Source organism: Bos indicus x Bos taurus, chromosome 13 (assembly GCF_003369695.1).
Source record: "Bos indicus x Bos taurus breed Angus x Brahman F1 hybrid chromosome 13, Bos_hybrid_MaternalHap_v2.0, whole genome shotgun sequence".
Taxonomy (NCBI): Eukaryota; Metazoa; Chordata; class Mammalia; order Artiodactyla; family Bovidae; genus Bos; species Bos indicus x Bos taurus.
The window spans coordinates 36,230,056-36,240,231 of NC_040088.1; the positions used below are offsets into that span (position 1 = coordinate 36,230,056).

A 10,176-nucleotide genomic window follows, 5' to 3' on the forward strand; every position below is an offset into this window, starting at 1 on the left:
CTGGAGAAGGACATGGCAACCCATTCCAGTACTCTTGCCTGGAGAATTCCATGGACAGAAGAGCCTGGTAGGCTATAGTTCACAGGGTCACAAAGAATAGGACATGACTGAGTGACTTTCACTTTCACTACATTGTATGTCTTATTCAGAGGCCAAGGGTTCAGAGGCAGTGGCTACTTAGGTATGCTTCCTATGGCAGATGGCTGGAGTGCAAAAAACCATGTAAGCTCATTTAAAGCCCCCACTTGGATTTGACATATGTCACATCCACATACATGTTCCATTGGCCAAAGCAAGTTGCATAGCTGAGCCCAACATTAACAGGGTGAAGACATATACTTCTTGCATAGAGAAGAGCTGATAGAGCAGGGTAAGGACTCGGGTGAGGACCGAAGAGTGGCTGGTGGGGGCCACTCTCTCACTTACAGCTTCTCAGGAGGAAGTTCACATTTGGATACCTGTTTGAGACTTGAGGCACAAATCATCATTCTGAACATGGTTCCTTAAATTCTTTTAGGGGAGATCAGAGGGGTTTATTGAATATTATGAGTTCCAGTCTTCTCTGCATGACTGAGTCAAGAGAAAGTGCTTTTCTGTGTTTGACATTACCTCTCGTGGTATTGAATACATGAGATAAAAATGAGAAGTCATGAGATAATGTATTAAATATCATGTAGATAAAGCGATCTTTATCATGGACTCTGCCCACCTTGAGAAGAATAACACTTGGTTCCTGTCTTTGAGGAAATCCTGAATTAGCACAGAAACAGATTTCCCAAGCCTTTGTGCCATGAGAGAGATGCCCCAAAAAGTTGGAATAGTGCTGATAGGGGTCTTACACCCCAGACTTACTTTTTCCTCCTCAGGTGGCTCAGTATATAAAGTTCGAGATGCCTGTCCTTAAAAGCTTCATTCAGAAGCTCCAAGAGGAAGAAGATAGGGAAGTCAAGAAGCTGATGCGCAAGTAAGCATGGCCCCTGGGGTGGCTGGTTGGATTCTCCTGAGGCCTCAATGAGAGAAGGCTCTGCTCTGGAGCCCTGCAGGGGCTATGTGAGCTGCTGCCGGGATCTGGGTCTTATGGACTTTGTTCAGGGGACTTTGTGTTGACAATGCCATATGTCAGGTGGGGACGTGAAACTTGTATTGATGTGTTCGTCTTTCTGCTTCTTGTTCAACTTCTCATTTTGATATGGGACATAAAAATATTCCAAGGATTTTAGGAAGGTTGTCTCAGTAATGGAAATTCATCTGAGCAGAGTACCTCTAAAATCCCTTCCTTGTATCTTTCCTCCTTTTTTTTTTTTAAACATCTCTTCTGGAAATTGCATTTGAGTTGAAAAGTCCAGTACTAAAACTTTGTTCTAGGAAGGATTTTGTTATTTTTTTGTCATATTTAGTCACAAAGTAGATTACATTTCACAGAGATGGAAGAACAATTGAGGTTTTCTTGCCACTAGAGAATAAAGTCAATGCTTCATTTATTGTGTTGGTGATAAGTCGTATGATAGCAATTAACATTTATTGAGCACTTACTATGCCAAACTTTAAATATAGTTTTTGCTGTGTAGTGCAAAGCCATGTTCACTCTGTATAACAGTGTCCACTCCAGTATCTGAATTGCCATAATTCAGGAAAGGTATAAAAAACAGTACTTATCAATAAGCCATGGACCTCCATGCCTGGTAGTTACTATATCCTCTTTGGCAAAATGCAGATACTGATATTAGGTTGAACCATATGAAGTTGCCATTTTTGTAGGCTCCTCCAAATGGTAAAAATAATGGCAATTTCCTGTGGTCCAGCCTAGTTGAGGATTAGATGATCCTCTGTGTATAGTGCCTTAAGCATATTAAGCACTCAGTGAAGGGAACCTTATTACTGTTCATGTTATTTCACCTTCTCATTCTTTGTCAGATTTTCTAATAATTATAATAGTTTGGAGTGAGCCTCTTCAGCTCTTTCATCCTGTTGTAATGAACACAAGTAATGAAGTGGTTCAAGAGTGGGCCAGTAAGAGAAGCAAAGGGTTGACACATTTGGCCCCACTGTGACCCAGGTGGTGGGGGAGGGTCCCGAGAGGGAGCGTGTTGCTTTCCGCTCTCCACCACAGCTCTTCTTTCCCCAGGTACACTGTGCTCCGCTTGATGATTCGGCAGAGGCTGGAGGAGATAGCTGAGACCCCAGCAACAATCTGAGCCACTAGAAGAAGGGGATCCAGATGCTGCAGAGGCCATTGTGGCCCAGAGAAGACTCACAGGAAGCTGGATGCCTTCCACGGAAACATTTAAAAGCAAATCTTGCCAGCTTTCAAACCACAATGGAGAAGCCAGCAACTCCCTGTCCTTTCTTTTCCTGCTCCTTTCCTTCACTCACGAGGACTTTCAATTTTTATTATAAGGAGGACCCAAAATGTGCGTGCACATGTGTGTGCTCAGATGGTACACATCCACATGCCTACATGATAAATTCACATGCAGTTCAGTTCCAAGCAACCAGCACTAGGGCTTGAGGCTGGCAGATATGCTGCTTGTAGGCAGGAAAACCAGAGGAGTCACCGCCAATCTGAGGGGTTTTAGACTGAAGAAAAGATTTCTCCTCTCAAGTGCCAAGGAGCAACTATACATGTCTGCTCAACTTTAGAAGGAAAAGAAGGCCTAGCAAACTCACCGTCTGGGGCATTTATGTGTTAATAGGAGCTTCCCTGGTAGCTCAGCTGGTAAAGAATCCACCTGCAATGCCGGAGACCCTGAATCGATTTCTGGGTTGGGAAGATCTCCTGGCAAAGGGACAGGCTACCCACTTCAGTATTCTTGGGCTTCCCTGGTGGCTCAGATGATAAAGAATCCACCTGCAATACAGGAGACTGGGGTTTGTTCCCTGGGTTGGGAAGATTCTTGGAGAAGGGAATGGCTACCCACTCCATTATTCCTGCCTGGAGAATTCCATGGACAGAGGAGCCTGGTGGGCTACAGTCCATGGAGTTGCAAAGAGTCGGACAAGACTGAGCGACTTTCACTTTCACTGTGTTAATAGATAGTCCCTCTGTATACCTAGAAGGATCTGTGAGTCTGAGATCCTTGGAAATAAATTAATTAACAAACCATGCCCTCAAGGCAGGTCTGATGAAAAGAAAAACTATCAGTGGGGTAGATGCAATAAGCCCACAGGTTTTTACACTGGAAACTTTGATTGTTCTAAGTAACAAGGACGTGTCTGTCTGGATACCAGTAAAGAATGGACTCTGCCTTGGCCCTTGCCACCCTGGCTACCTCTCAGAGATAGGGGGAGCCTGATGTTTCTCTCAGCATGCCAAGCTGTTGACCCCAATTCTTTGGTGCCTCCTGAGTTGAAAGAAATGTCTTATGAAACAGGTCTCACTCATTTGTATAAGGTGCTGACTGGCTGGCGAGGCTAGCGCCTAGTCTTGGGTGGCTGGGAAATTTCCCCTCCTTAGGGAAATGTGAAGACTTCTTGTAGAATGACAGGTGCCTGTAAGTTCAGTCCATTTGCACATAATCGAGGAGTCTTCCTGCACTTGGAGCTGAAGTCCTATGTTTGAAGTCAAGCCTTTAAACTTTCCAGCCACTATATTCTTGCAAGTTGCTCTCACCTTGTATGTGGAAATGGACTCTTAGGAATGAAGACTTCTGCTATTTACCAAGTATGGGGTTCAGAGATGCCTTTTGGACTGCCCTGTGATGGTGCATAGTTAGGATGGAGCTTCTCTCTCAGCTTCTCTGAGCAGCTACCTGGGTGATCTTTAGAGACTCCAGTGGAGGGGAAAGGGCAAGAAGAGTCTGTCCCTTGGAGCCCCCATTGGGAAGATTGACAAGTAGCTCAGCCCCAGTACAGCTGATACTGTTTGAAGAGGGTTAGATGGATGGTTGGAACAGGGTGCTGGCTGTGGAGGTCAACCAAGCAGGGCCAGAAGCTCCTAACAGCAGGAGTCTGAGCCTTGTTGGGGTAGAACTCTCCATCTCTCCTCTACCTCCTCTCTGAAGATTTGGAGAGCTGGGCAGTTGAGGAAAGAAGAGCCACTGATCTGTGCCTGCAAGGAAAGTGGACCTTTGCAGCAGAGTTCTTCCTGCCCTGGGCACCCTTGCCCCCATCTGCCACTGTGGCTTCCAAGAAAGACCTCTTTAGATGGCTTACAGCTGTGGTTTCATTGTTGACTTTCAAGAAGATGGTATGCTGCCACCTGTCATTTTGCTAGGGGTCTCTTAGCAAGCTTACTGCCTCTGTGGGGATATCCACCAGCCTTGTGCAGGGTGGACTGGAATTCAGGAGGGCCTTAGCCTCCTCAGTGGGCTTCTGCAAAATGCACAGAAAATAATAGGGGCCCAGGGAGAGGCTTCCTCTGTTATAGATGGGAAAGAACAGTTTTGTGAATGTAAACATACTTCCTGAATTTTGCATTTGAGAAATGACTTGGAAAACTTTTTTTCTGGTTATTTTTATTTTGAACGTTCAAAGCCTTTGTTGGCCCCAATAATCTTCTTTGAATGGCTTGGGAAAAATTTTTCCACAACGTAAATTACTAATGACTAACTTTTATTGGACAGCTGTTTTGGTTTATCAAAGTTCTCTTTAATTTGCACTAACATTATGATAGTGTTAAACATGGAAATGTTGCCAAATGTCAGTTTGCCAGGTCACTTTCTGAGAAAGTGATTCTGGGGTAGGCTTGATTTTTTTTAAAGATTGGGGATTGGGTGGAATTAAGGGAAATCTCTTACATGATAACATTCCACTTAATGCAGACCCCACTTTTCCATTTTGGCTCGCCCTGTTTAGAAATCATTTCTCATGTACTAATAACCCAGTCAGGAATTTTGGAAAGATTCTTTGAAACAGAGGCACTGCTGTGATGCAGAGCTGTATTTTCTCACTGGTATCACATGGCCTTGCAGCTTTGAACTCCTGGGCAGATTTGTGTGCATTTATGTAAGTGTGTGCAATGAACCTGAAACCGTGTGATGAACAAAAGGCCAATTTATAGGTTTTTTCCCTCACTTGTGAAAAGCGACATAGCCTCATCCGACTTAATCTGTTTCCTGGAGCTTATGTTATAAGGTGATCAAATGAAGGAAAAACTTGAGTTTATCTGATTGGTAATAAGGGGATCCAGTCCCCCAGGTGATGTTGGAATTAAGCACAAGGTAACATTCTTAGTAATCACATTAGTGAGAATGTGAGGAGTTAAATTGGAGGGGGAGGGGGAGGGGTTACCTTCAGGAAGAACTGAAAAGCACAAAATAGGCTTGACTGTGCAAACTGGTGAGGAATGCATACTGACCTCCGGGCTTTTGGATTTTAACTCTGAGTTGAGGCTGAGGTGGGAGAATCTGAGATTAACCATCCCTGTGACAAATGCTGAGCCCTGAGGTTGAGGTTTTGGCCTGAGACTTCAAGGAATAATATAATTCACCTTTCTCTCCTTTCTACCAGAAACAAAACAAGACACTGTCCTAGAGACCTCCAGATAATGATATTTTGTCATCTATGTAGATAAGACTTTAGGACATAAAGACCAAAAAATAAAAAAGTCACTCAAAACACAAACCTTGTTCTCTGATGCAAAAATGTCTTGGCCAGAATTCTTTGGAGTTTGGGCAGTTATTTCAGGGTTAGGAGATTGGAAGGAGAGATGGATACAGAAGGGGAAGAAGCTCTCAAAGAAAAGAGATGCTCTCTTTAAAAAACAAAACTGTTTCAAAGCTCTGTAGGACAGAGAACACGGTGCCATAGGTACATCTCCAAGAGAAATTTCTGTATGAACAAAGGAATTCCACAGGTGGCCCTACTAGTAATGAACCTGCCTGCCGGTGCAGGAGATCTCAGAGACACGGATTCAATCCCTAGGTCAGGAAGATCCCCTGGAGAAAGGCATGGCAACCCACTCCAATATTGTTGCCTGGAGAATCATGGACAGAGCAGCCTGGCAGGCTATGGTTCATAAGGGTCGCACAGAGTCGGATAGGACTGAAGCAACTTAACACACCAGCATAGCACCCAAACCAAGATGTGAAGGTCTAGGTAGGAGGCAGAGATCTCCTTGAGCACCGATGCAGCAGTACAGATTCTCTAGTCAAGTCTCTACTTAAATTGTTTTACACAAAGTCTTCTTGTTGGAGGCAGATGAGATGAGAAATGATCTAGAGAGGTAAAAATAGACAAATGTGGCACCCTTTCTTTCTGAGGGAATTGACAGCATTTACCCTGTCACGGGAGGTTACGGCTCCCCCGGTGTTGTAGCCAAGCACTAGACATGGACAAGCTGTAAAGGGAGAAGCTCAGTTTACCTGTGGAGCCTCCCCAGCAGATTGCAGACCTGTTTTCCAAGCTGCTGGTTTCTGGTGTATAACTGCTAGTGTTTCTTAAGGGTTTCCCCATTTGATTTAGCTTTGTGAAGTATCTTTTATCTTAATCATAACTTGCTTTTCAAACAATGGTACATGACCTGGTTCAATGTTTGGTTCTGAATTTATAAACTGATGTGTTTAGATATCTTAATGTAACTTGACAAGTCCTCAGTAGGGAGCTGTGAATTTCTGTAACATTTTGATATGTTTTAAAGCACCTGACCTAGATCTTGTTGAATAAAGCACTCTCAAAAAGAATTTTCTGGTGGACGAGTATGTGTGTCTGCTGCATTATAGGAGGGTTGGGGATGGGAATGTGAAGGTGCATCTGGGAGAGGCTTTGATTTTCTTCCTTCAGAGTTTATGGTTTGAATGTGTTCAGACTTGGTTCCAGTTTTCCAAATAGAAAGTAAAATTAGAATATTCCTTAGGAATCTTGAGTTCAGGCCCCTGGTGGAACCAAGAATGATAGGAATAGCTGGGGACAGCTGTTCAATGAGGCTGGATTTTTGTCCTAACTCTACCCTGGGTTTTGGGGGGCCAATTCATTGAACCTTCTTCTAGGACTTGTTTCCTCATCTGTAAATGGTCAAACCACTGTCTCGGGTTGGGGACCTGGGTTTATCTCTGTTGGTGGCAGCCCCCCAGAGGTTGCCAAACCTAAGACCTACCAGTTAGGGCCCAAGTTCCGTCAGGTGATATGGGGGAAGGGATATGGTTAATTTTATGCACAACTTGGCTAGATCATGGCACCCAGATATTGGCCAAACACTAGTCTGGGTACTGCTGTGATGATATTTTTAGACAGGATCAACCAGGTGGCACAAATGGTAAAGAACCCAACTGCCAATGCAGGAGCCATAAGAGAAGCAGCTTTGATCCTGGGTTGGCAAGATCCCCTGGAGGAGGGCACAGCAACCCACCCCAGTATTCTTGTCTGGAAAATCCCGTGGACACAGGAGCCTGGCGGGCTACAGTCCATACGGTCACAAAGAGTCAGACATGACAGAAGTGACTTGGCATGCACGCAACATTGAAATCAATAGACTTTGAGTAAAGCAGATCACTGTCTATAATGTGAGTAGGCCTCATCCAATCAACTGAAGGCCTTAACAGAAAAACACTGAGGGAGAGGGAGAGGGAGAGGGAATTCTGCCTCCAGTCTGCCTTTGGACTACAGCTGCGACACTGGCTCTTCCCTGACCTCCAGACTGCCAGCCTACCCTTGAGATTTTGGATTCCTCGTCTCCCACAATTGCATGAGTCAATTCTTTAAAGTAACACTCTCTCTCTCTCTCTATATATATATATGTATATGCATATATCTATATATGTATCTATCTATATATATATCTTCATCCTGCTGGTTCTGTTTCTCTGCAGAACTCTAACACAGAGAGAGGTTGTGTAGTTGGTTTACAACATTTAAATATAAGATTGACAGTTGTCCTTCTAAGATATCTGGTCATGGAGCATAAAGAATGAACAGCATAATTTGGCCTCTAGAAAAAGATAACAACCAAGACTATATTTTTATCAGTGCCACCGATCAATGCTTGTATATTTAGTTTTCACTCCAAGCAGCAGCTTTTTAGGTGCTGAATTAATTAAACTGAGTGAAATAGATGAGCAGACAGCTAACACATATAAAGCAGTGAGGTTTTTGTACTGTACAGTATGTGGATGTAGGCAACATAAACAAAAGATAAATGGTCTTTTTGGGGGTCCTACTAAGACCTCAAGTCAGGCAGTAAAATTTATAGAAGTTAGAGTGCCCGAAGTCACCCAACAAATACTAATAGCTGCTGCCAAAGGAGTTGGTAGTTTCTGTCTTGCTTTATGAAAACAGATTTTATGAAATAATTTGTTGGTATCTATTTTATGTAATGAAGCTATTACTAACTGGAGTTTGCTATGAGAGCAAGACTTTACTGTAAAGTTCTGAATAAATTTAAGTAGGTTTTCCTGGAACACTTAGATGCAAGCAACCCTACTGAAAATTGAACATGGGTAAAAACTGGCAGTGCTCTTTTTGTTTTAAAACCAAACAAAATAGGAGGTGGAGGGAATGCAGGGGGGGAAAAGGCAACCAAACAAAGTAAAATTTTTTACTTATTATTTAAGTATGTAGTTGTATTGGAGAAGGCAATGGCACCCCACTCTAGTACTCTTGCCTGGAAAATCCCATGGATGGAGGAGCCTGGTAGGCTGCAGTCCATGGGGTCGCTAAGAGTCCGGCACGACCGAGCGACTTCACTTTCACCTTTCACTTTCATGCATTGGAGAAGGAAATGGCAACCCACTCCAGTGTTCTTGCCTGGAGAATCCCAGGGACAGGGGAGCCTGGTGGGCTGCCATCTACGGGGTCACACAGAGTCGGACACGACTGAAGCGACTTAGCAGCAGCAGCAGCAGCAGTAGTTGTACAACTATGTAAGTTAACTTTATCATAATAGTAACTTATAAATGTATATTTTATAAATACATAAGTTTAGCAGTTTTAAAACTATGGGTTCATTGGTAGGGGCTGTAAGTCCTGGTTGCTCAGGACAACTCCAGCTTACGTCTGTTACTCTAGTGTAATCATCAATAGCACCCCCTTTTTTTCTCAAAATGTCCCAGTGTGGGTGATAAATATGGTCACTGTGTGCATTGGCCAAAAAGCAGCTTATCACAATTTTAATACGTAAGATGTTTAAGAAAAGTCATAAATTAGAGTCTAAATGTTAAATTTAAACTTTAGAGTAGTGCTGAAATCTAAACCCATGTTTTGGTGGAAGGCAGACTATAACATGGATATTTTATTTATCACTATTTTGATAATGCTGATTTAAATGTTAAGTTGTAAAATTGAACACAATTCAAATTCAAACTCGTGACTTTCAATGTCACCCTAACTGTGTCTGCAGAACCATTTAAGGGATCAGGAACGCTACTGAGAGAAACCTGGGCTCCCAGAGTGTGCATGCCAAGTCACTTCAGGCGTGTGACCTTATGGACTGTAGCCCTCCAGGTTTCTCTGTCCATGGGATTCTCCAGGCAAGAATACTGGAGAGGGTTGCCATGCCCTCCTGAAGGGGATCTTCCTGACCCAGGGATTGAGCCTGTGTTTCTTATGTCTCCTGCACTGGCAGGTGGATTCTTTACCACTAAGGCCACCTGGGAAGCCCCTCCCAGAGTGTAGTTGGTACCAAAGTTTGGATCAAAGGAACAGGACAAGCATGGGTTGTCTTATTAATGTAAATAATTATGTCTTAGAGATGTCTGAAGTGTAATTTCAGGGACAAACTGCTGATGAGAACTCCCACACATATTGAATGTCTGGACTGTAAAAAGCCTGGAATCCAAAATGACCCCAAGGAAAGATTTTTAAAGGCAAGGGACATATTTACAGAAATGTAATGAGTTAAACTGTTAAAGTTCCTTTTCCAAATTTTGGCAATAGCAAGAGTCATCACAAAAAATTAATATTAGTAGTCTCACCAGAATCCTTTAGTTAACTAACCTCAGTCACATCCAACACTTTGTGATCCCATGGACTGCAGCCTGCCAGGCTCCTCTTTTCATGGAATTCTCCAGGCAAGAATACTAGAGTGTGTAGCCTTTCCTTTCTCCAGGGGATCTTCCCAATCCAGGGATCCAACCTGGGTCTCCTAAATTGCAGGCAGATTCTTTACCATCTGAGCCACCAGGGAAGCCCCTTAGTTAACTCAGCAGAAAGAACAAACTACAACATCCATGACCCACTGAAAGAAAACAAGTAGAAGCTGAATTTAAAATGATCATAATAGGACTTCTCTGGTGGCCCAATGCA

General features: G+C 43.3%; 1 protein-coding gene across 2 annotated transcripts in view; it reads left to right on the forward strand.

Annotated features, from left to right (window-relative positions):
* The window catches only part of RASSF2 (Ras association domain family member 2), a 59,008-nt gene extending 52,388 nt beyond the window's left edge, over nt 1–6,620 (forward strand). For both annotated transcript variants that reach the window (XM_027559430.1, XM_027559432.1), the window contains exons 10-11: nt 867–964; nt 2,126–6,620. In XM_027559430.1, coding sequence (XP_027415231.1) covers nt 867–964; nt 2,126–2,195 — 168 coding nt within the window. In that variant the 3' untranslated portion in view covers nt 2,196–6,620. The remainder of the gene's footprint in view (nt 1–866; nt 965–2,125) is intronic.
* Nucleotides 6,621–10,176: the final 3,556 nt, after the last annotated feature.